General features: G+C 41.4%; 1 protein-coding gene across 3 annotated transcripts in view; it reads right to left on the bottom strand.

Annotated features, from left to right (window-relative positions):
• col4a4 (collagen, type IV, alpha 4) overlaps nucleotides 1-26,631 on the bottom strand; it is a 70,855-nt gene that overhangs the window by 20,570 nt on the left and 23,654 nt on the right. For all 3 annotated transcript variants that reach the window (XM_028961132.1, XM_028961131.1, XM_028961133.1), the window contains 23 exons: nucleotides 25,262-25,330; nucleotides 24,293-24,328; nucleotides 23,976-24,038; nucleotides 23,781-23,816; nucleotides 22,894-22,935; nucleotides 22,736-22,816; nucleotides 22,097-22,141; nucleotides 21,909-21,971; nucleotides 21,547-21,591; nucleotides 21,241-21,294; nucleotides 21,090-21,150; nucleotides 19,902-20,006; nucleotides 19,669-19,818; nucleotides 13,708-13,797; nucleotides 10,257-10,417; nucleotides 9,867-9,939; nucleotides 6,893-6,999; nucleotides 6,300-6,483; nucleotides 6,054-6,122; nucleotides 5,532-5,639; nucleotides 5,214-5,432; nucleotides 4,049-4,210; nucleotides 278-445 (listed from right to left, as the gene is read on the bottom strand). In XM_028961132.1, the coding sequence (XP_028816965.1) occupies nucleotides 278-445; nucleotides 4,049-4,210; nucleotides 5,214-5,432; nucleotides 5,532-5,639; nucleotides 6,054-6,122; nucleotides 6,300-6,483; nucleotides 6,893-6,999; nucleotides 9,867-9,939; nucleotides 10,257-10,417; nucleotides 13,708-13,797; nucleotides 19,669-19,818; nucleotides 19,902-20,006; nucleotides 21,090-21,150; nucleotides 21,241-21,294; nucleotides 21,547-21,591; nucleotides 21,909-21,971; nucleotides 22,097-22,141; nucleotides 22,736-22,816; nucleotides 22,894-22,935; nucleotides 23,781-23,816; nucleotides 23,976-24,038; nucleotides 24,293-24,328; nucleotides 25,262-25,330 (2,191 nt within the window). The remainder of the gene's footprint in view (nucleotides 1-277; nucleotides 446-4,048; nucleotides 4,211-5,213; nucleotides 5,433-5,531; nucleotides 5,640-6,053; nucleotides 6,123-6,299; nucleotides 6,484-6,892; nucleotides 7,000-9,866; nucleotides 9,940-10,256; nucleotides 10,418-13,707; nucleotides 13,798-19,668; nucleotides 19,819-19,901; nucleotides 20,007-21,089; nucleotides 21,151-21,240; nucleotides 21,295-21,546; nucleotides 21,592-21,908; nucleotides 21,972-22,096; nucleotides 22,142-22,735; nucleotides 22,817-22,893; nucleotides 22,936-23,780; nucleotides 23,817-23,975; nucleotides 24,039-24,292; nucleotides 24,329-25,261; nucleotides 25,331-26,631) is intronic.

Raw genomic sequence — 26,631 nt, 5'->3', positions numbered from 1 at the left:
ATGGTCCAATCACCTGACCTGAATGCTATAGAAAATCTAAAAGCATAGAAAGGGACCACAGAACCTTCAAGATTTGAAGACTATGTGGAAGAATGGGCCAAAATAACCCTTAAGCAATGCATGCATCTAGTTTCTCCAAACAGGAGGTATCCTGACGCTACCACCAACAAAGGTTTTGGTGCAGAATATTAGATACATTTCATTATTGTGATTATTGTCAGTATGTGACGTATTCAATATTCGCAAGATTTCTACATAAATTCTCAAATGTACTCACCTTTCTGTCCTGAGCGGCCTGCATTTCCATCATCACCTCTATTCCCCGTGCCTCCTTTGTCTCCTCGGCATCCAGACATACCAAGTAACCCTCGTTCCCCAGTTTGTCCTTTATTTCCTATACAGCTCAGCCCCTCTGTCCCTTTTGAACCCTTCTCACCAGCACAACCTATGCAAATCACACATATAAATAAAATACTTACACATTCCTTAACAACATAATGTATACAACATTAATTCAGTTAATGGTGCCTCCATGGAATGTTATTAGATCTGGAGAATTTGGACCCAAGTCAAACCAATCCTCTTGGCACATGATTTTCCACAGAGACGCCGACCCAGAAGTGCACTAAAAATATCCAGTGACCATGTTGCATTTTGCTTGCTCGTCATTCAAGGCTCATCCTGTTTTTCGTTGCTAAGTCTTTTGCCTGGATTGCTCTCTTTTAATTATTTTTTTTCCCCAATGGTCCCAACCAAACGCCCGTCCCCCTTTTGCCTACTCCCTTTGTTTGCCGCACCCTGCTTTAAATGACCCATTTCGTCTGACCACACCCCCGGACAACTCTTCCCCACTCCTGCTCCAGCCTCCCTTTTCTCGGGACACGTCACTCAGCCAGTGCTAGCACCTCCACAATGTCTGCACATGCATCCCCCAAGTCCAGCCAGGACATAAATAAATACTAGATGAGACAGCAAGTTCTGTCATTGTTCCTTGGTCCAGTTCTAATGGTCATATGCCAACTTTGGGTGTGTTTGCCGGTGGACAAACATGGCACATGGGACATGGGCACTATTTATCAGCCTTATACACAACTATATTTGACACCTTTCAATCAGATTCAACATAAACTTTTAATCAATTTGAAGTACACCAGATTTTCTCTTGGCTCAAACAGCACCAGCCTCACCTATTTCCCCCACATGCATCAGTGAGCCATTACCAACTATGAGCTTGTTGCTGTTTCTTCCTTAGACCACTTTTGGTAGGTCCTGACCATTGCTGACCAGGAACATCCCAGAAAAACTGGAGAAGCTATAACCTAGCAATCTACCAATCACCATTTGATCTTTATGTTCCACTTTAGAGCCTGAGCCTGACAGAATGCCACCCCCACCAGAGCTGTTAATCAGTTTATTTAATTAGAGTAATGTTTACCAGTTGTTAATGTTTACTCATTTATAAAACTTTGTGTAGAACTCATACTAAAAGCATACATATGATGAAAAGACGAAAATGACAAACCCAAAGAAAATGTCAGATTCATGAAAACATGCGCACTGTATGGTCCTATGCAACCTGACTGCTCACACATCATGACCAATACAAATTCATCGGAAGCAGAAGAAGAACCCACATCAGTACATTCTTCCCCCCAAAAAATGTTTGAACTCATGGGTCAGAGTTTGCGTAAATATGCACACATTCAAGTTGTTTTTGTATTGATTGCAAAGTATGCATAGGAAGAGGTGTATGCATCTTTTAGGTACGTATGCAATGGTTATAAATGTCCGTATGCAATGGTTATAAATGAGGCATACACCTCGTTTAGGTCCTGTTTTGTGCGTACGAAATGGTTATAAATGACACCGCAAATCTTTATTTCTGGGACTGACCGTGCGGATGGATTACGAATCTGTGATTCGGGCCAGAGTTTCATTGTGGTTGTGTTTTCCTTTATCCTGACTGTGTGCCTTTTGTGCCATGTCCTCATTGGGTCTGTTGTGTATTGCTGTGTAATCCTGTTCTGTTTTATAAACTCCCATTTGATAGCACATTGTAAGTCGCTCTGGATAAGGCCGTCTGCCAAATGCTTTAAATATAAATTTGTTATATGCCACGTGAGTGTGTCCATCAGGTCACCCGGACACTGTGACACATTTTCCTGAACACGTCTATCAGGATTTTTAGATTTCTCTGGGTGATTTAACATTGGTCACGACATCAGTTTGTACACGTTCTGGTAGTATTCCCGATTTCATGATTATTTTATGTGAATTGATAGTACCATCCGACCTCTACAACTCATACAAAATGTAGCAGCACGACTGATCTTCAAACTTCCCAAATTCTCCCACACCACCCCTCTGCTACGTTGGCTCCCAGTAGCTGCACACATCAGATTCAAAATACTGATGCTGGCCTACAAAGCCAAACAAGGAGTAGCACCATCCTACCTCACAGCCCTTATTACACCTCGCACTGCACCTCGTTTACTCCGAGCCTCCAGTACTGCTCGCCTGGTCCCTCCATCTCTGAAGGTAAAAGGAAGATGCTCATCTAGACCCTTCTCTGTCTTGGCCCCTCGGTGGTGGAATGAACTTCCCCTCGAGGTCAGAACAGCTCAGTCACTGAGCACCTTCAAACGACAGCTCAAGACCTTCCTCTTTAAAGAATATTTAGATTAACTTGTAACTTTTTTAACTTGTGTACAGAATCTACAACAGAGTGAATAAAAAGATTGTATTCATAGTTGGGGTCCTAGTGAACCAGAATTGATCTCTTCATCGATGGTAACTTGAATGCACGTTGTAAGTCGCTCTCGATAAGGGCGTCTGCCAAATGCCTTAAATGGTAAATGTAATGTAAAATGATTTCACAACTATATTTACATATATAAATCACATTAACAAATTATATAAAGGTTTTGAACTTCAGAAGCAATTTATTGCAGCTTTTCAGACAGTTAGGAAAATAAAAATGTGTAAATAAAATAAACGTAATCGCTGTACACATCTATAGGTAACACAGCTGTTGCTGCCAAAATCCTTAACTGAAATGCACTGACAACAAAACAAGAAAATGTTAAACCAGTCTAGCTTTAACAGATTATGAATCAGCAAAAAGGTGAGCATGTTCACATACCAATCCACAGAGGTCCACTCGCACGCACATCTGGTCTTTTAGGACGTTTTATTGTGTAAATATGTATTTTAGAAAACATGCCTTAAGTGGTGAATAACAGCTCTATAAGCACTCTATAACAGCCCCTCCCCTCCCCGTTGCCCACATAGAATCTGTAACCCCCCGTTGGCTGCGCTGGATTTCTCCTTTAGCATCTTTTGGGTCCCGTTGTCTGTTGTCTCTGGTTGTCCTTCTGCCATGATCAGTTTGGGACATTTTGTGTGTGTTTCACTTTGTCCATGTGGGTCAAACTCGATATTGATACATATTCCCACACATTTCCTTGTGCAGCTTTTTTTGCAGCCTTTAAAAAAGCTGTACATGTCGGGTCAATTTCCAAGTAATAGCTGCTAGGCCGATATTCACTGGGTTTACCGGGCGTACTGGTAAATTGCATGGTGCAGTTCAATTTCAGGGCCAGCAAACTATTTATACTAAGTGGCCACCGCACGCCAACTGGCTTACGCCATCATTACTCTTGCACTTCCCATTAGATGATTTTGTACTGAATGCAATGTTGTGGTGGAACACAAACAAAATGAGTCAATTAAAAAACAGTTCTCTATCACCAAGCACTCACAGAGAGGTGAAGACATGCACAAACAGTCTCACGTATTTCAGCACTTTCACAGCAACCTTCCCCAGGACAAAAAACACCGCAACTTTTGTCACAACTTTGCACTAAAGTAGCTGCAAAATTCAGGCATTTTAGATAGCAACAATCACAAAAGTTTATCACGAAATCCTTGAGGGACTGACATCAAAAATAAAATTAAAGCATACATGCAAATAATAATGTATTATTTTTAATTAATGCCATGAAAATATAACAGAACAAACCCATGAAGAGAAAGATGGGTGACTGACCTGGTGGTCCTATGAAACCTTCAGGTCCTGAGTCTCCAATTAGTCCGATCAGTCCCTCAGGACACTGTTCTGCTGAGGGCCCTGGTGGTCCTGGCTGTCCTTGGTTGCCTGGTAACCCCTGCTCTCCGATTTCACCACTGATTCCAGGTGTTCCATGGGCACCTTGTGAAGTGAAAAATTAGGTCTCATTAACATTGATATTAGTTAAAACAGGAATTATTAAAAAATGGAGGAGCTCCAACCCACTTAACTGATACCACAAACTTTACATCCACCTAGTGTCTGTGCTAAAGCTAAAAATGCCCTAGGTGAACTCACCCAATTGGCTTTTTTTATAGTGAACATCATTCAATAGCACCGCCACAGAGGAACATTTCAAACAATAGTAGTCACTTTCAGCTTCATGGGCTTTGCCCACCTTAAATGAGGTAAATATCTGAGGTATGACTGGCTGTTGCGTAAGACAGTGTTTTGCTGGTAGACTGTTGTTGTGAGAACAACCTGTCCCTGAACGATGACCAGACAAAGGAGATGTTTAGATGAAGGATCTATCAAGAAGAACCTGCCCCTAACACACCACCCCACTTCCTGGGTGTGCATATAGCAGAAAACCTCAGCTGGATTCTGAACACCATCACCAGTGCCGCCACAAAAAAACTAGTGTTCACTCTGTTATTCTCACCATCCTCAGCAAGGAATAACACCCACTGCAAGTCTCTGCATCAGTTTATAGGATTCCCCATGACTCGCTTACAGAAAATGTATTGAATCTTCAGACTGAGCAGCATTTACATTTTCTTGGGCACCTGACAGTTCTGAGGGGCAGTGGTGGCCTAGCCGTTAAGGAAGCGCCCCATAATCAGAAGGTTTCCGGTGTGAATCCCGATCCGCCAAGGTGCCACTGAGGTGCCACTGAGCAAAGCACCGTCCCCACACACTGCTCCCCGGGCGCCTGTCATGGCTGCCCACTGCTCACTCAGGGTGATGGGTTAAATGCAGAGGACAAATTTCACTGAGTGCACCATGTGCTGTGCTGCTTTGTATCACAATGACAATCACTTTATTTAAGGCTGCTTAGGGTAGGTCATTCAGGTAATCAGGAAAATGTAAATAGAGGAGGAGTTGGTTAGCATTGGATAAGATCTAATAGTTTGGAGTTACATACCTCTTTTACCAGGTGTCCCTGTACATCCAGGAACCCCTTTAGGTCCACATGGTCCTGGTACTCCTTGAGTACCTATGTGTCCACGCCTGCCTGAATAAGAATCTCCAACTTGACCCTTGAGTCCTCTGCATCCTTTGTAGCCAGGGGTCCCAGGGGTCCCAGGGTAGCTTAATCCATCTGGTCCAGGGTCACCTCTTTCTCCCTGAGTCCCATCAAATCCTGAGGGGTGACTAACCTTAGGCAACATCTCACACACCAGCTACATACAACTTACTCATATATGTAATAACACATGTGTGTGCTGCTGTGTATGTGCACCTCTATGTCCGGTCGGTCCTGGGTTCCCTTCATCACCCTTGTCTCCTTTAGGCCCACACTCTCCTATTGGTCCCCTAATGCCACAGGGGCCTGGGTGTCCATCATGGCCTGTTCAGAAAGCACACACTCTTACAAGTTTTATTAAATATTTTTTCCAACTCTGGATATGAATGTTACGGGTTCCGCTTGTGTTTTAAAAATGTCTTATCAACACTGAGTTGTTAATTGTTGTGTGTGTTCTTTTCATGTCTTTGTCACGCTCTCCGCTGTGCCATGGGAGTGCAATGTGTGCATTGTGTTCCCTGTGAGAGTGCTGTTCTTCCCTTTCCTTGTGTCCAATTCCACATTTCCTAAAGTCTACTCCTATATGTTGTGAATTGTTACACCAAGTGTCTTGGTGTAACTCATCTTTGCCGGGTTCTGACCCCTACCTCTCAGTATGAAACAAATCTATGCAGATCAGAATTACATGTGTATGCGCTATTTCAGTTGAAAACGTCAGATACATGAACTAACACTTACCCTGATTCCCTTTCTCCCCCTTATGACCAGATGGTCCAGGACTCTTCGAAGAGCATGGCATAGTGTCACCTATAGAGAGAGTCAGCTTGATCAATCAAAAAATCACCCTCAGTTTGTAGTTCCTAATTTTCTCTGGCCGTGAACATACCTTAAGCTAAAAACCATGTCACATGTGTAATCACCAGGAGATAATGAACTTGGTTATGCACTTGTCTGCCAGGGAAAGATAAAAATTTGTCTACTTGCCATGGCCTCCTTTAAATCCTGGTGGTCCAACCAGTCCTTTGGGCCCTGAATTTCCGGCGTGCCCCCTCTCTCCCTCACTTCCAATATAGCCAATTCCAGGGGGTCCATCAAACCCAGTGATGCCCTTGAGACCAACATTTCCCCGACTCCCTTTTGCACCAGTACATCCTGGATGACTTTCACCCTGAAATATTAGCAATTATAATTACTGTGTTAAGTTTTTTCCATCACAATTCGGCTTACGGCCGATGCAATGTGGTGCTTAAAGGCTTTTACACAATGTTTTGCCTCCTTTTGATCCCTGGAGGACACCAAGGCTTTACCTGATCACTCAGTCCTAATAAAGTAATAATTGGAATGAAAACACTGTTAGATTAAACTATGATAAACTATATTTTAAAGCTGCTGCTATTTTGGGGATAAAAAATCACAAATTTGTGATTCAGACATCTCTCAGTTCTGGCCCCAACAAGAGTAAAAGCTTGTTTGCATTGTGTACTCCAATTATGCTTAATATGGGTTGTAGAAAGAAATGAAAAAAAAAAGACAGATTTATTAAATCTGTGATCTTATCAGTTTGTAATATGACTGACCAAAGGACCAGGGTCTCCTGGTTCACCTGTTCTCCCACAAAAACCAGTCAGCCCACTGAAGCCAGGCACACCAAACTGTCCAGTTGGGCCTCGGTCACCCTTCACACCTAAAGAATGGAAGTTTATTTGTCACATGCTCATAGAAAGCAAAGATTACTGTGTCCTCATATGCCTCTGTGTGTGCATCTGCAAAGTATTCACAGCACATCACTTTTTGCACATTTTGTTGTTACAGCCTTATTCCAAAATTGATTAAAAAAATTTTTTCCACAAAATTCTACACACAACACCCCATAATGACAACACGAAAAAAGCTTACCTGAGGTTTTGGGAGATTGACTAAAAATAAAAAAACGAGAAATCACATGTACAAGTGTTCACAGTCTTTGCTCAATACTTTGTTGATGCACCTTTAGACAGTAATTACAATGTCAATTTTTGATTATCCAATCCAACTTTCTTTATAATACCAGGGGTGATAGTGAAAAACATTCATGAGCCTGAACTTTTTTTCCCATGCCCTACAGGAGGACCCTTATTGGTCTCTGGGCCCAGATATATAAAAAGCTCATCATTTTTGTGTAGCGAGGTCCATGGTGCAATATTACTTGTATTTTGATGTTACCAGACTAATCCGCCTCTCCAGCTCTGGTCGCGGACGCAGCAGAGACGCAGACGCAGCACCAGCAGCCTACTGCAAAGGACGTCCATCAACCTCCATGTCACACACCCACCACCATGCCCCCTGCCCCCTGGGGGAAATACCCATGATGGACCCTTATGCGGAGCAGCAGATACATGACACTCCTTTATAACATCCTGTGGCGTGTACTTTGCTGCTCTTCCATCCCTCTCAGACGCTGACAAGATAACCAAGATCTGACTGGGTCAGTGTGGGGGTGGGCGCAGCCCTATGGCAGCGAGGAGAGACAGACGGAATGGGTTTTCGGGACTTCCTGCAGAGACTGAGGGCGGAGTTCGATTGGCCAGAGCCCGAGCCAGGGATCGAACCCTGCCCCACCAGCACACCCAGTATCCTGTGCAGGAATCCTGGCGGGCGGTGAGAGGGTCGCGCCTCCCGTGATCCTGGCAGTGCCCTCTGAGGAGGTCCCGGAGAGCCCAGAGAGGAAACCAGATGACCCTCTCTTCTGTCTGTCTCTGTCTGTGTGCGTGTCTTTGGTGTCCGTATGTCGCCCCCTCTTTATGTCCACCAGATGGCAACCCAGCAGCAGAGCCGAACCCCAGGGATGATAGATATGATATTGTATGCCGTGCTTCTTAAGGATAAAGCTAAGAGGGAGAATTGATTCCTGGGGGAGAGGGCAAGGAGGAGCCACACCAGTGATAAGGCTGCTGTTAATAGTTTCCTGAACAGTAGGGCCTATGGGTGTCCACACCTCCTTAAAGTGTGGAGGGACAGGGTCATTTGGACAAGTTTACTGATGTAAGATGGGAATTCCCAGGTCCATTGCATTCTGTACTTTTGTTTATCGTGGGGGTCCCCCGCCTGTGTCTTTGTCACCTGTGACCCCTCAAGCAGGAGTCGTCAACAGCCAGTGTTACGATGAGAGACAGGGTGGAAACATCAATGGACAAATCCTGGTTGCGAACTTTTTGGGAGCCAAATGTATAAAAGAATGTTCTCTTGTGGACTGGGAGGGACTTCCATTCTCTCTCTTCCTCTAACCCTTTCTACTTTTTTTATTTTGAGTTTTTCTGTAACATTGGTACTTTTTTACATACAATATTTACATGTAACTGCAACAGTAATCTACTGGTGTTAATAAATTAGAAACCGTTTATTCTTATAACCTCTTTCAAGCCAGGTAACATCATATGAGTAAGTGTTTTAATACAGTGCTTGAAGTGCCGTATTTCTTAACACCGACCCTATCAGAAAGACCTTCAAAAGATACTGGCTCAAAGTTGCCAAAAGTAAAGGAGAAGACGGTATGAATGGATTGGGACTTGGACCGGAATGGATTGGACAGAGGAATAAGAATGTTAAATCTAATATTAGCAACTAGTCAGACTAGAATATGATGCCAAAGCTTGGCACACTTATCCTTTGCCAGTTACGCCCATCCCTCTTTGCAGCACCTCTCAAGCTCCATCAGGTTGGATAAGAAGTGTCGGTGCACAGCCATTTTAAGATCTCTCCAGAGATATTCAATTGAATTCAAGTCTGGGCTATGGCTGGACCACTCAAGGACATTCACAGACTTGAAGTCCTGAAGCCAGTCCTTTGATATCGCCAGAGTCTGAGTTCAAGAGCGCTCTGGAATATTTTTTCATCCAGGATGTCTCTGTGCATTGCTGCAGTCATCTTTCCCTCTATCCTGACTAGTCTCCCAGTTCCTGTAGGTGATGAGCGCTGCCTGGTTTCCTCCAAACGTGACAAAGAGTTCAATCTTTATCTCTTCAGACCAGAGAATTTTGTTTCTCATGTTCTGATAGTCCTTTAGATGCCTTTTGACAATCTCCAGGTATTCTGCCATATGCCTTTTACTAAGGAAAGGTTTCCATCTGGCCACTCTACCATACAGGCCTGATTGGTGGATTGCTGCAGACGGTTGTACTTCTTGAAGGTTCTTCTCTGTCCACAGAAGACCTCTTGAGCTCTGATAGAGTGACTTCTTCAATCCAATCAACTATTTTTTATTTTTTTTTTTACAGGTGGACTCCAATTAAGCTGCAGAAACATCTCAAGTATGATCAGGGGAAGCAAAATGCACCCGAGCTCAATTTGTGAATAATTTTTTTTAATATAAATTTTCCAAAACAACGTAAAATATTTTCATGTTGTCATTATTGGGTGTTGTGTGTAGAACTGTGAAGAAAAATTGCATTTAATACATTTTGGAATAAGGCTGTGACATAACAAAATGTGGGAAAAGTGATGCGCTATAAATACTTTCTGGATGCATTGTAGGTGTTTGTGTGTGTATAGGTATAAAAGGGGACATGCGTATACCTTTAATGTCCGTCACGTTGGTTTCACCTTTCTGACCTTTCACTCCTGGCAAACCTTGGAGCCCTTGAAAGCCCTACAACATGCGCACGCACACACACACACACACACACACACACACACACACACACACACACACACACACGCATACACTCAATTCTGATTTGCTGTTAAGTTTTTTGCATTAATCTTTTCTATGAATTGAATTGAATGATTTAAATGGCATAAACTCTTTAGTCCTCTAACATCCATAAACGAATATAAAATGGTAATAATAATAAGTTGAAAATGTGATAAAACTGATGGCTGAACTACGGAACTCAAATGAGCTACAACTTAAGACATTAGAATCTGTAGATTTCTATAAGGGTCCAGGTAGCCCAGTGCACTCACATATGGCCCAATTCCACCCATGTCACCCATGAAACCTTTGTCACCCCGTAGGCCAGCATTTCCAGGTTGTCCTCTGTTACCAGATGGACCTGGGGCTCCATTGGGTCCAGAGTCACCAGGCATATCCTTAGGGTTGGAACATCCACATTCACCATTTTCACCTGCAGACACGTGCACAGAAGTATGCGTTGCCTCCAATTAGTGAATGACTGTGAATATATTGTTTCAAATGCATTTAAAAAGCACAACGGGCAAAATGTATGTTAATAATTGTTATACATTTGAAACATCTAACCCCCCCCCCCAAAAAAAAAAAACTAAGGTTCAGATGCACCGTGTCTGAAATGTCTACTCATTCACTATATACTGCACTTTGGAGTGAATCAGCCATATTGAAGTGCAGTCTGAAATCTCCACTATAATTTTAGTTCACTATATATTGATGAACACCAAAAAGTACAACACAAGCTGTAAAACATCATGCAAACAACAACAACAACAACAACATTTATTTCTTATATAGCCCAAAATCACATACAGTATGTCTCAATGGGCTTTGACAGGCCCTGCAGTTGACACCCCCCACACTTGACCCTTCTGCATACAAGGAAAAACTCCACACAAAAAAAAACTCTAGGAGAGAGAAAAAAAAAAGAAAGGAAGAAACCTTGGGAAGGAGTGATACAGAGAGGGACCCCCTTCCAGGATAGAGTGAGCCTGCAAATGGTGTCAGTGCAGGGCTGGTGATGATTTGTACAATATAATAAGTCCTACAGTCAGGAACCAGGATTTATTTTCTGGTCTCTTCACTGGGGTCTGCCAGTAGTCTGGGTGCTTGATTCCGTGTCTCGGAGAAAAACAAACAGAAGCAGCGGCAGACGGTTGCACTGTACGACCGATACTGAAATATGTGGTAATAGTGGTATATTGGTGCTACAGTGGCCCGGTACCCTAACTAGGACAGCCTAACTAGAGTGAATTTAACTTTGTCTGTGTCTAACAGGGGGACTCTGTGATAAACTGGACTTTATAATTGACACTGCGTCAAAGTGAAGTGAAATGAGGGTCTAGGACTTTAGCAAAAAGCCAGAGAAAACAGATAGGTTTTGAGATTGGATTTAAACACTGAGACTGTGTCTGAGTCCCGGACACTGACAGGCAAGCTGTTCCACATCTGCGGAGCTCTATAGGAGAACGATCTGCTCCCAGCTGTGACATTCTGCACCTTTGGTACCAGTAGTGACCCCGCACCCATTGATCGAAGGGGGCGTGGCGGTTCGTAAAGAACCAAAAGTTCACTCAGGTACTGTGGGGCGAGACCATTTAGAGCTTTATAGGTTAAAAGTAGGAAACAGTCTGCAGGCATTCAATCTATCCATCACAAATCTTAGTGACCATGTATATCACACAAAGAGGGGCACTATTCTATAGCAATTGGTATGATTAGCATGAATAATCTAAGATTGTGTTGAAACTTAACATGTTAAACAACCCACAGCTTTTTAATTGAGAGGCTTATGACCCTAACAGGGTATTGTGGTTTTGATAACATACTGGTAAATAGGTTCATGAACCTAGTAACATGAGCCTCTCCTTGCTGTGGTTATTTTAGCCCAGTTCTGTGAATTAGTTTAGTTTAGTGCCATTTCTCATTTAAATCAGCCACTAGGCATGCACACGGCAGTCTATTTCTCAGCCCAAGTCCCAAGCCCAGATTAATAGGGATGGTGACATCAGGAATCTGGGGTAAAACTTTGGCCATATCCATTATATAGTTAACCAGGAAACCGGTTGAGGTCTGTATTAACAACAACCACCACCAGAACTGTTAGCTGACAAAATGCTAGTGGAATTTGGGCTTAATTGGGGAAAGGCGTGTCTGAAGGTTGGAAGACAGCATGTAGGCAGCATGACTGGTAAACAAGGAGAGCTGCAGATAGGATGGAGAGAAGGAAGGTTGATATATTGTGTGTGCAGGAGACCAGATGGAATGGAAGTAAGCCTAGGTGTATTGGAGGAGGTTTCAGATTGTTTTATACAGGGGTTAATGGGGTGGATGGGGTAAATTGGGTGCATGTTATGAGTAGGGTTCTTACACATTTTACAAAAGAATTTTCATGACTTCAGTTACTCAAAGGCAAATTTTCATGACCATATGTTCTCCAAAAATTTTGTGCAAATGTGAGGGAAAAAAAGCCCCACAAAAACTCCAATTAATCAATAAATTGTTAAAACTAAACTTCTGGCAACCCTGAAAAAATGTATTTCTTCCTCCAAGTTTGAGCAGGCCAGACACCAAATAAAAAAACGGGCTCCAATCACGTTTGGGCGCTGATCATCAGCTGTAATTTACATGACTTTTAAAAAGGACACACACAGCTGCGGAGTTGCTGTAATACGGAAACTATATACGCAGTGATGTGGTTCTCACTATATAAAGTAAGCAGAAATACAATAGACCTGTGCTAGTTTATAATGTTGTAGTTTCTCGTGTTTCTCGTGCAGTCTTACGGGAACTATGAACTTCGTTATATATATTCATGTGTCAATCAGATTTCAATAAGAGATACTGATTATTAGGGGTGTGTTTTCTCACGATACAATACATATCACTATACATTGGTCATGATACGTATCACAATATAATTGCAATATTCTACAGTTCACTGAAAATGTAATGTTTTGTGATTTCACTCTGCTGGAAATGCAAACAGTATTGAAGCACCCAGTTGTACAGCGCCATCTACAGGAGTCGCATGCTCACCGAATAAAATGCACGACAGCACCACCCGGTGGACCAAATTGTATACAGAAATATTGACTTTTGTTGTCTCTGTATTGATCATTCAGGCTTGGACAACCATAGGCCCTACTGTTCAGGAAATTAATGTGGCCTTCTCACTGATGTTAAATATCATGATATAATGCTGTATAGAATACTTCCTAACACTCCTACTGATTATAATGGGGAACTGATGCTGAGGATGGAGCTACCAGGCAAGAGAAAAAGAGGAAGGTCTAGAAGGAGGTTTATGGTTGTGGTGAGAGAGTATATGCAGGCACAAATCAGCCATGGGGGATTCCAAGGCATTATCAAGGCAACTGGTAGATATAAGAGTGAATTAAACAAAGTGAAACTAAAAATGAGCTAAGTGAATACGTTTTGTGAATATATTTTCCGGGGGTTACAAATATAAATTGATAATATTGGATTTGATTTTTTTATTATTAATCCTTAATGAAAAATAAGATTTGATTCTGTACTACTAAGAACGTATAAAGTTTGTGCTTATCTTATCTTTAGGTTTAAAATTAAAATAAATGATTTCTGTAATATGACAACAGAGCATATTAAATCATGCAAAAAAATGGAATTGTTTTTTGGTACAGCATTCCTGCCACTTTCAAAAGATTGTTTTAATTAAACTTGACCTCTGTAAAACACACTGACCCTTCCGTCCTGTAATCCCTGAAAAGCCTGGCGGCCCTCTGCCTCCCTTTTCTCCAAAGTCTCCATGTGTACCCTGTACACAGAAATAGCCTACAAACACACAAAGAAAAAAAACACATTCAAATACAGTACTCAATATCACAGTAGTGCAAACTAGTAACTAGCCCATTAACGGGAATGCAGCATAAGAGTGTCAGACATCAGCATTACAGGGAGTGCAGAATTAGGCAAGTTGTATTTTTGAGGAATAATTTATTATTGAACAACAACCATGTTCTTAATGAACCCAAAAAACTCATTAATATCAAAGCTGAATGTTTTTGGAAGTAGTTTTTAGTTTGTTTTTATTTTTAGCTATTTTAGGGGGATATCTGTGTGTGCAGGTGACTATTACTGTGCATAATTATTAGGCAATTTAACAAAAAATAAATATATACCCATTTCAATTATTTATTTTTACCAGTGAAACCAATATAACATCTCCACATTCACAAATATACATTTCTGACATTCAAAAACAAAACAAAAACAAATCAGCGACCAATATAGCCACCTTTCTTTGCAAGGACACTCAAAAGCCTGCCATCCATGGATTCTGTCAGTGTTTTGATCTGTTCACCATCAACATTGCGTGCAGCAGCAACCACAGCCTCCCAGACACTGTTCAGAGAGGTGTACTGTTTTCCCTCCTTGTAAATCTCACATTTGATGATGGACCACAGGTTCTCAATGGGGTTCAGATCAGGTGAACAAGGAGGCCATGTCATTAGTTTCTGCACGCTTGACTTTTCTCAGTTCATGGGCAGTTATTTTGTGCCTTGGTTTTTCCACACGCTTCTTGCGACCCTGTTAACTATTTTGAATTAAACGCTTGATCACGCTTCAGAAGCTTTGCAAGTTTAAGAGTGCTGCATCCCTCTGCAAGATATATCACTATTTTTTACTTTTCTGAGCCTGTCAAGTCCTTCTTTTGACCCATTTTGCCAAAGGAAAGGAAGTTGCCTAATAATTATGCACACCTGATATAGGGTGTTGATGTCATTTGACCACACCCCTTCTCATTACAGAGATGCACATCACCTAATAAGCTTAATTGGTAGTAGGCTTTCGAGCCTATACAGCTTGGAGTAAGACAACATGCATGAAGAGGATGATGTGGACAAAATACTCATTTGCCTAATAATTCTGCACTCCCTGTAGTCTTGCGGAAATGACAAGCAGGCATAAAGCATTCATGCCTTTTAGATATGTAGCAAACTGATAAGAACTCATGGGGAGGAGTCACTTAATGCTCAAAATGATATACTAGAATCCTGTCATATGACTGGTATTATGAAGAAAGTGTACTCTGTATCTGTACAGCCTTGCTGTTTACACATATTAGAATACTTTTAAAATCGTGATACCATTTCTAAAGAAATGTCAATGTAATGAAAATGGTATGAGTTACTCATTTAACATCACCTTGCAACATGAAATTTATCAGAAAGAAGCATAGTAACATTCTATGCTTCGCAATTTGAAGGTGTGTGCATCTGTCACGGCTGGACTGCAGAGAGACCTGACCTCAGAGTGCACAAGTGTTATCATCATTTTAATTTAGTCCTGGATCTAACGTAGTAAATCTGTACTTGTCCATTCTTGCTTTGTATTCTTCAGGAAATCAAACCTAGTAAAATCCAGTAGAAATTTAGGTACCAAACAGGTTCAAACATCCATTTGGATAGAACTATGGTGTTGAATGCATTACTGTAGTAATACACTGTAGAAAACTATGCAGAACAAAAAAAAAGCAATCATCCATTTTCCTCATAGTAGAGGTCTTCATAAAACAATGCTTTAATACCAAAAAGCAAGCAAGATCAGGGTCATCTTAAAACAAGAATTTTGGAGAAACGTTTCCTAAATGACCAGAAAGCTTCTCTCTAATTTCATGTGGAACAACAGGAAGCCAAAACTCAGACTTTCTCTTCTGTATTTGCCCAATGTAAGTTGAGGGCTACAATTGCCAAATCTAGAATGGTATTATTGGCCTGCTCATTTGATTTTGTTTTGGTTTTCTAAGGATTATAACTTGGTTAGAAATTGAAAAACTGTCCATGAAAGCTCTGGCACTGAATATGTATTTATATTCAGCAACAATTAAGAAATAGAAAAAAAAAATCAATCCCATCTGGATTGTCCTGTTTCTCCCCGACCTGGGGTAAATAAGGGCATAGGTATAATAGGATCTTATGTATATAAGGATCACAATCTAATGTCATTCATTGAGTTGATGGCAAACTTTGATGTACCACAGAAACACTTCAAGTAACACTTCATAACAGTTTCACAAAATGTTGGTTGAGAAAAAAATTAAAAACGACAAAACAAACACCGTAAGGGACTGCAGTGGACTTGAGACTTACAAGAAGAAATTTCACTCATTCAGTGGAGTAAAATATGGTTAAGGTCAAACTACAAAACACAATTGAGAATTATACAATTTAACTTAATGATGCGAAGTTGTGGAAGTTGTGGTGCTCATTTAAAATATACTCTCAGACCACATCTTCCCCTGTGCCTACATGTCCTATGTATTATGTATTTTAGGCATCTACCCAGATCTTGTATAGAATGGTATTGCATTATGCTGGAAGGTCTCCTGAATTTTATAGCATCTGGAACTACTTCTACTAGTTAGCAAGTAGTGGGAGAGTGAGGCTATGAAAAATATGTAACTAAATATGGGGAATGTGCACTAGAACCTGCACTGTATTTTTTGTCTTGCTACATACTGTTATTGTTTTTATTTGTTTTTATTAATGCAATATCAGTATCAGTAGTGGTAGTAGCCTAGTGGGTAACACAGTCGCCTATGAACCAGAAGACCCAGGTTCAAGTCCTGCTTACTTCCATTGTGTCCCTGAGCAAGACACTTAACCCTAAGTTGCTCCAGGGGGGGACTGTCCCTGTAACTACTGATTGTAAGTTGCTCTGGATAAGGGCATCTGATAAATGCTTTTAATATCTAGAAATTGGTCCTTCACACCAATGCCTCTGACACATCTTAGCATCTCTTCTTTCGAATTCCATGCAGTCTCCGTTTCTTCTCCTGTGAACATCATTCTTATAGTCTTATATCGCCCTCCAGGGCCACTTGGGCCCTTTATAGATGAATTGGACACTCTCCTCAGCACTTTCTCTTTAGAAACCCCCATAACTATCCTTGGTGACTTCAACCTTCCATCAGCCCAGCTCCAATCATCCTGCCTTCTTCCCCTTCTCCACTCTTTTTCCTTGACCAACAGCAACATCTCTCCCACACACAAAGGAGGGAATGTCTTGGACCTGGTCTTCAGTCGTCCTTCTCCAACTTCTGACCTTTCTTCCACTCCCCTTCACATCTCTGACCACCACTTCCTGACCTTTACACTCACTGTACCTACAGGATCCACAACTGTCCCCCGTCCATCCTTCATTAGACAAAACCTTCACACTGTCTCACCTTCATCTGTATCTTCCTGCATTCTTTCACATCTCCCAACCTCTGACTCATTCCTCTCCTTACCACTAGAGACCGCTACTAACTCTCTCCTCACCTCACTTTCCCTTTCCATTGATCAACTCTGTCCTATATCAACTAAACCCAAAAGGACTTCTCCCCCTGCGCCCTGGCTCTCCGATACATTGCGTAGCAATCGAAGAGTTCTTCGAGCAGCGGAGAGAAAATACAAGAAATCTCAACTTGACTCAGACCTACTGTATTACCAGAATCTTCTGCGCAAATTTTCTACTAACCTCACTACTGCTAAAACTGCTTTCTACAAAGCAAAACTAGAAGCCTCTGCCCACAACACTCAAAAACTCCACAACATCTTATCCCTACTCAACCCTCCGACTCCCCCTGCCCCAACTTCATTAACAGCTCATGATTTTGCCAACTTCTTCACAGGGAAGATTGAAAAAATCTGTGAGACATTCTCCACCACTAATCCTACTCTTCCTTCTGAAAATTCGACAACTACTCTAAATCAATTTTCTAAGATCACATCTGATGAAATCATTCAGATTATATCCACAGGCAACCCAACCACCTGTCCACTAGATCCAATACCTTCTGCAATGTTTCAAACTATCTCCCCTGACCTCATCCCTTTCATTTCTTATATCATAAACAGCTCAATCTCATCTGGCCACGTACCATCCGCCTTCAAAACAGCCAGGGTTCTTCCAATCCTAAAGAAACCCACTGCTGACCCTACAGACATTAACAATTACAGACCAGTTTCCCTCCTCTCATTTCTATCCAAAATCCTTGAGCGCTGTGTCTACAACCAGCTATCACTCCATTTATCACAGAACAACCTCCTGGATCCTAACCAGTCTGGCTTCAGAACAGCTCATTCCACCGAGACTGCCCTTTTGGCGGTTACCGAGCAGCTACATGCAGCCAGATTGGCAAAACTGTCATCAGTTCTTATTCTCCTCGACCTATCTGCTGCATTTGACACCGTTAACCACAAGACTCTCCTGTCAATCCTGAAGAGGCTTGGAATTCGGGGCTCAGCATGGCAGTGGTTTGCTTCCTACCTTGATGAGCGATCTTACCAAGTGACTTGGAAAGGATCCACCTCTACCTCACGTAGACTCTCCACTGGTGTCCCTCAAGGCTCAGTGCTAGGTCCTCTCCTTTTCTCCCTCTACACGAGATCACTTGGTGAGGTCATTTCCTCACATGGATTATCCTACCACTGCTATGCTGACGACACACAACTCCTCTTCTCCTTTCCTCCCTCTGATCTTCATGCTGCTTCCAAAATCTCTGCATGTCTAACAGACATCTCGTCTTGGATGGCAGCCCATCACCTCCAACTCAATCCCACCAAAACTGAACTAATATTCATTCCAGCAGATTCTTCACCACATCAGGATCTTGCTATTTACCTGGACAACTCGCAGCTCTCTCCTTCTGCAACAGCCCGCAACCTTGGAGTAACAATAGACAACCAACTCTCCTTCTCAACTCACATCAGCAATCTTTCCCGCTCATGTAGAATCCTTCTCTACAATATCAGACGAATCCGCCCTTATCTGTCAACCCAGGCCACCCAACTACTGGTTCAGTCCCTAGTAATCTCACGACTGGACTACTGCAACTCCCTTCTAGCTGGTCTACCACTATGTACCATCCGACCTCTACAACTACTACAAAATGCAGCAGCACGACTAATCTTCAACCGTCCCAAATTCTCCCACACCACCCCTCTGCTACGTTCCCTCCACTGGCTCCCAGTAGCTGCACGCATCAGGTTCAAAATACTGGTGCTGGCCTACAAAGCCAAACATGGAGCAGCCCCATCCTACCTCACAGCCCTCATTACACCTCGCACTGCACCTCGTTTACTCCGAGCCTCCAGTACTGCTCGCCTGGTCCCTCCATCTCTGAAGGTAAAAGGAAAACATTCATCTAGACTCTTCTCCGTCTTGGCCCCTCGGTGGTGGAATGAACTTCCCCTCGAGGTCAGAACAGCTCAGTCACTGAGCACCTTCAAACGACAGCTTAAGACCTTCCTCTTTAAAGAATATTTAGATTAAATTGTAATTTTCTTATTGTCGAACTTTGTGTACAGAATCTACAACAGAGTGAATTAAATAGATGTATTCATAGTTGGGGTCCTAGTGAACCGGAATTGATCTCTTCATCGATGGTAACTTGAAAGCACGTTGTAAGTCGCTCTGGATAAGGGCGTCTGCCAAATGCCATAAATGTAAATGTAAATGTAAATGCTGTACATGTAAATGTAAATGCAAGATGGCATTATAAGATATCTGAAGTAACTAATGTTTATAAATACATAAATATATGTAAAAAAAAAAAGTTATAAGAATGCTGACAGAAAAAACAACCCCTGGTGTGATGGAAACGGCTCAATTAAATTAGACTAATGCAAGCCAATTCTGAAGGAAAGAAATTAGTACCTTTGCAGCCCGGAAGTCCTTGTTCTCCCTTCAATCCTGGACATCCTTGTTTACCTGGCTCTCCTGGTGTGCGGTTTGGGCAAACACCTGCCTCTCCCTTAACTCCTTTATATCCTTCCACCCCTGGAAACCCAGGGCTACCATCCTCTCCTGTGTGTGAGAAAAGTGGGACATGCATGTTATTTTATTGATGGAAAAAACACATCCACATCATTAAAACATACGTATCATACCTGGATAAGCAATCCCAGGAGGACCCTCTGGGCCATGCATACCCATATCACCTATTTCACCTTTGGGGCCATATAGACCAGGGGAGCCTGTATTACCAGGTGACCCTACAAAACACAGGCAAACAGATACATGTACAAAAACAAAAGATCATTTACATTGATCCTGTCACAATGACAGGCAGTGAGTAGTATATACAGGGTTCTTACACATTTTTACTTTTCTATAACTTTACAGTTACTCTAAGGCAAATTTTCATGACCATATATTCTCTGAAATTCCTGTGCAAATGTGGAAAAAAAAACACAAAAAGCCAACCTTAAAACTAAACTTAATACAACCCTGAAGAGCTCAACCTAAAGGTCCAATGACATTTTGCTTTTAAATCCATCTTAGTGGTCCCCTAATACTGTATCTCTTGAAATTCAGCCTTGGTGCAGTATTACAGCCAATTTGAGATGAGATTTCTCCCACAATGAGATTTCCCCAGGATGCGCCCTTTCAGTGTCTGTAGATTGAGGGGAAATTTGTCTGAGCTGCTGCTCTCTGAATGGCGAAGCCCTCTTTACACCTATCGCCATTTCTAGACCCTGCAGGACCATAGACAGGCTATGTTAAATAATCTCACAAAGTGAATCAGTGGACCTTTAAACCGTGTTTCAACAGTGTTTCTTCCTCCAAGCCCGTGCAACCGCAAGCTTGAGTAAAATAGCCTCCACCTCCAATTCAATTTCTTTTTCTTCATGTGCAGTAAGGTTTCTACCGCACCTTTTAATTGTATATTTGGTATCATATTTTGAATTCTGCGTATGTGTGTGTGTGTTACCATCAAATTTCAATTTCAACCATCCAAATGGCACCACAGCAGGAGCAGGCTGGCCCATAATCTGTGATCCCATAGAGGCCTCTAAGAAAAGTTCATTTTCTTTAAAAAAAAAAATGCTGGTTCGAGCAGAAAGGTGTCAGAAAAACACTGCATCAAAATTAGTTTTTTATTGAGCAGCATAGCTACAGACCAGTCAGGGTTCACATCATACTTGCTGGCAGTGCCCTACACATCCAGGCACACTGCAAAAAATGGTTCAAGACTAGATGCCAGATACAACAGCATATCCAACAGCATATCCATCCATACTTAATGTTAGGCAGGTATTCACTTGTTATGGCAGATGGGTGTATAATGCACTTACCTGGGTTTTTTAAATACTTGAACACTGTGCTACCTTTGGTGCCTTCTTCTCCTTCAAAACCCTGTGGTACAGTCACACAGAGTTGTAATTTGCGTTGGATATATTTTAATAGAGTATAAAAAAAGACCTGTCCATAAAAAGAAGCACAAACCTTGAGGCCAGGCTGACCTATGAGGCCAGGTAAACCCTCCACTCCCTTAGCACCCTAATAATGAGAGAGAAGATGCTAAAGCACAGATTTCACATACATTGTACACAAGCATGATATATATTATAAATGGGGTAGTAGTCTAGTGGGTAACACGCTCAATTATGAACAGGAAGACCACAAAGTCACATGTACAAACCCCACTTACTAACATTGTGCCCCTGAACAATTGTTCCTGTAACTATTGATGGTAATGTGCTCTGGATAAGGGTGTCTAATAAATGCTGTAAATGAATGCACCACACATACCTTAAATCCTTTGATCCCATCAAAGCCAGGTTGCCCATGGTGGCCCTGAAAGCAAAGGTGACACACAACCAGTCACCCCACACTAGAATTTTTCAATATTTTGACATGCATTTCAACATTTTTCTTAAAGATACATTTTCAGTCATGAGGTGTTTTTCATGTGACAATAACCAATACTGACAACATCATTCACACACTGAGCAGCAGTGTGTTAATAAATCAAGCTGTAGATAGTCAAATTGAGTGTACACTCCGGGATCTGAAACACATCTTTTTCATTCCATGTATTGTCCAGCTCACTGCGTATTTCATGGTGTGTACATGCTTGTGAGGTTTGGTGTGTACATGCTTGTATCCATTACCCTGAAACCAGGAGACCCAGGTGGACCCTTTTCTCCTTTTGGTATAGGTGGACACTCACAGCCCTGAGGAATTACAAACGCCCTGATTAACTTACACACACTTACATGAACACCTAAACAGACATATTACACACAAACACAAAATAAGAGTCACACACAAACAGACAGAGAAACCCATAGTTACATACAGGAAGCCCATCTGTTCCGCATATGCCTTTCAAACCACGATCTCCCTGAAAGCGAGAAATGAGAAGGGCATAATGCTGCACTTGATACCTTGTAGATAAGTTATTATTTTTGATTAACCAGACTTTATCTATGGCAAAATTTACATTACACACAAGAGCTTATCTGTATGCAGTTAATGCCCTCTGGAGGCTGTGAGGTGCCAAGAACAAAGACAGAGCCATTAAAGGTCCCCTGACATGCTGTTTTTTTGTTTTTATATAGGTCTTAGTAGTAGTACAATAGTAGTCCCCTATTGTATCTGAAGTCTCTTCTTCCTTGATGCACAATTACAGCCAGTTCCACAATGAGATTTCCCCAGGATGTACCAAATTCCAAATCCTACCATCTGAACTGACGCAAAGGCGTAGCAGAATGACCAAACCACTCTTTACACCTATTGCTATTTCTAGGAACGGCAAGACCATAGACAGACTAATAATGTTAACGTAATAATGTTAAATTATATGGCAAAGTGAAATTTTCATGTCAGGGGTCCTTAAAAGGTTTTTTTCACAGCACCATATATAAGGTTAAAAACAAAAGAATGTGCTATTTTTTAAATATACATTTAACTCATTTCCCATCATTCTCCTTATTACCTTATCTCCTTTAACAAAAAGATCTTCTGGAGGTTCTACAAGCTCAAAAGGTCCTGGAGGTCCTTGAGTTCCCTGCTCACCCTGATAAGATGCAGAACAATATCTCACACACAAGGACCAAAATCACATAAAACCTTACAACATCAACTAACACAGACCTCATCTCCCTGAGATCCAGGTAATGATCTTCCAGGGTCACCCTGTCAGGAAAAATACAGCAAGATATCAATTATGCCAAAATTAGTTGTCCTTTAGTTTTTATACATTTGAAGGTCACCATTCATAAGTCTAAATGGTGACATGTTACGTTTTCAGCGATCTTGATGAAATTCAAATGCAAGTTCAAAAATTCTGCAGCACAGCACACGTGACACAAAGAAATGTCCTCTGCATTTAACCATCACCCTTAGTGAACAGTGGGCAGCCATGACAGGCACCCGGGGAGCAGTGTGGGGATAGTTCCTTGATCAAAAGGACCTCAGTGGCACCATGGTAGTTCGAATTACGGGTCCTTACCCAATAAACAATTTCATCTTGTATTTTATCGTAACACTGACTGAAAGGCTTCAAGTTTTGAAAAAATAATGTACATCATTACGTTATGTTATATATATGCTTTCAGAAAAATGGGCACTCCAAGTAAGCAGGGGTTGAAGTAAGCTGAAACAGCCAATAGCTTTAAGCAAAAAACACAACTGCAAACTTCAGGTCATCGGAAACAACCTTCTGAATTGTCTGTGGTGAAAAGATCCAAGTTTCTAGTGAACACTGTTGCATTTTCTACTCCCTACAAACAATAACATACAATTTTTTTTCCAAGGACTCATGAAGGTGAGCAACATGTAAAAGGTACGGCTTAAATATCTTTGGCTCCTCCTCTTTACCAACGTGCTATTCTTCATACTGCTCATTGGGAGTAATTCATTGTTCATTGTTCAGGTATTCTTATAAAATTATAAAAGAGTACAAACAAACAATAACAAAACAAAACAAAAGGTGTGAGTGTGTGTGGTGCATCTGTGGTACTGTGTGTGTGTGTACTCACAGGTTCACCTCTTTCACCAGGTTTACCAGGACTTCCCTGTTGAACACAAGTGAAGTGAGGATAAGGATGATTTAGCTAAGGCATACGAACAGCACATGCTCTGAGATCAGGCTATTTGGTCAAATGTCTTTAATTAGTACTTTACATACTGTTCTCATTTATTAGGAAAAATTGCCGTTGGAAGATAGAGCTTACATGCATTCCGTATTCTCCGTCTTGTCCTATGTAGCCCGGTGGACCAGACAGACCTTGACTGCCCTGACATGGACATACACATACGTGTCTTTATACAGTTGTGGTCACTTGACATACACACATATAAGTCACTCTGGATCAGAGCATCTGCCAAATGCTGCCAAAATCATTTCATTGTGGATATGAACTGTTGTGGTAATTTTGCCTTTCAATTCATTCTTTTCTATAGTGGAATGATCTTTACTCATTTTGAAAAACAAGAAATTGATGCAAACTGAGTTTGTGTCTGTGTGTGTGAGTATAGTGAGCACACTCACTGGCATTCCACGTTCACCACGTGCTCCTGGGTCTCCCTGTTGAACACAAAGTGAATCACACTAAAGTAAACTGCACTGGCACTTACCCCTCAACTCTTTTTTCATGATGAATATAGCAATAAAAGTTTTACTTTCTAGACTTGTTCATTTGGAAAACTGGTCTATATGTATGTATAACCCAGCCACTGGGGATGCAGGTGACAGTGTATTTCTTGGTGCCTGGGGAGGGTTGCATCAGGAAGGGCATCCAGCGTAAAACTTTTGCCATGACAATTGTGCAGACAGCCAGACCGGCTGGTCCGCTGTGGCGACCCCTAACAGGAGCAGCTGAAGGAAGAAGAAGGGTCTATATGTATGTATGATTTGGATAAAACCCATCAACGCATTCATGCAAAAAATATCCATGTCAGTGTCAATTTTATCAGTACTGAATAAAACATGGTGCTTAGATTGACAGGATTGCTGTGACTCTCAACCCTGAGCAACCCTTTCACATGAGCATCACTAAGAGAACATGTTTTCTTGTGTTTGGGGTTGGTGGATATTATATCAAGGATGCTGATATATATCTTCTTTTAAACACGACAACAATTTCTGTCAAGTTTAAAGGGTTTTTTTTACTATTAAGTGAAATGTTAAGTTAACTATATGTCAAATTGAAAAAAATAAGATATCTGCATTTCAAATGAATAAAGTATTAACAAGTCAACTACAAAGTTAAAAATAAATCTTAACTCAAAACTCACAGGTTTTATAAGAGAACACAAAGCACTGACTTGAGTCTCTTGCACTAGTGTGTTCAGTAAATAATGGCACTGACAGGGTTTGCTAAAATTAGATAACCATTGTATATTATAGAATTGTAAACAGCCTTAATTGTACTAATAGCTTATTTAAAAAGTGTTACAGATATTTGATCAATATCATCATTTCTTTTTATAGACATTGTGCTGTGCATTGTGAACTCACTGTAGGGCCCGGACAATTAACAATCCGGGTGCAACTGCAGCCTTTTCTTCCGGGCAGCCCCTGTGGACCCTGAGGATGCACATACATATAAGTTTTTATACTGTATTTTTAGGGAATACTATTATGTACATCAATGACACTTGTATAAAAGAAATGACTGCTGGTAGATCCTGAAAACTACAAACATTCTGCTTTCCTTGCTGCCCAAAATATCCCACCCACTGAAAGGTTGGTAATCAGATCATCCATATTGTTCACTTCACCTGTCATAATGTGATCAGTGTATATGGCATAGTCCTACAATGACTATTAATTATTGTAGTGAACATATTGTCTCAGGGTCACAAACAATTCTTCCTTAAAATAGTGAACAAAAGTATCTCTATCCTATGGCCTGTGCAGAGGCTCTTTGTGCCTTATACTGGTGTCGGACCTGATTACAGAACTAATCTGTAATCCATGCCCACGAGCTGAGCAGGGGTGAAGATGCTATGTGCCCAACACACTTTTAACACATAACTTGTGCACCTGGTCCCAGATATATAAAAAGCTTGTGTATAACCTTGATGTATGAATATAAACCATATCACAAACTGCAGGGGCAGCAGCACCACTTCCACTGACACACCGGCCTCACTTGAGGAAGAACTGAACTTGTTCTTTGCACTGTTTGAGCAGAAAATTTCCTGTTCAGATCTACTGACACAATTAAACCCTACAGAACCCTACAGCAATATGAGGTGAGACACACACACAAACAGGAAAGGCTGCTGGCCTGGATGGAGTTCCAGGGAAGGTACTCTGAGCGTGTGCTAATCAGCTATGCTCTGTTTTTACTGACATTTTCAATATGTCCTTGACCCAGCCATTGTCTCACTCTGTCTAGAGGTAGCAGTTATCATTCCCTTTCTAAAAGAATACACCATTGGCAGTCCATTATAGAGCACTAGCATTAACATCTAGTCTATATTGGCTTATATTGGCTTTGACCAATATAAGTTTGCCTATAAACAGGGCAGGTCTACAGAAGATGCCGTTACCATAGCTATTCACTCAACATTCTCTCATAGTTCCCACTGTTTTCGAGTGCTTCAAGTGCACTGTGTTTGATTTTTGGACTATGGTTCTGCATTTAATGCAATCAATCCTGATAATATACCATAATATACCATACCATTATGGTATATTTTTGAATAACATTGTATGTTTGTGGGCCTTTGCAGCAGGGCCTCCACCCAAGTTCAGTCTAAAACCTTATATGCCTTTTCGATCATCCACTCACATGCACACCTACAGAACACTGAAGGCCAACCAAGGTAGGGGAGGTATGGGAAGAAATGAGATAAGGCCATCAAGGCCCAGCAAAGTCC

Source organism: Denticeps clupeoides, chromosome 19 (assembly GCF_900700375.1).
Source record: "Denticeps clupeoides chromosome 19, fDenClu1.1, whole genome shotgun sequence".
Classification (NCBI taxonomy): Eukaryota; Metazoa; Chordata; class Actinopteri; order Clupeiformes; family Denticipitidae; genus Denticeps; species Denticeps clupeoides.
Note: the sequence above shows the minus strand (reverse complement) of the source record. Positions and strands in the feature narration are given on the sequence as shown.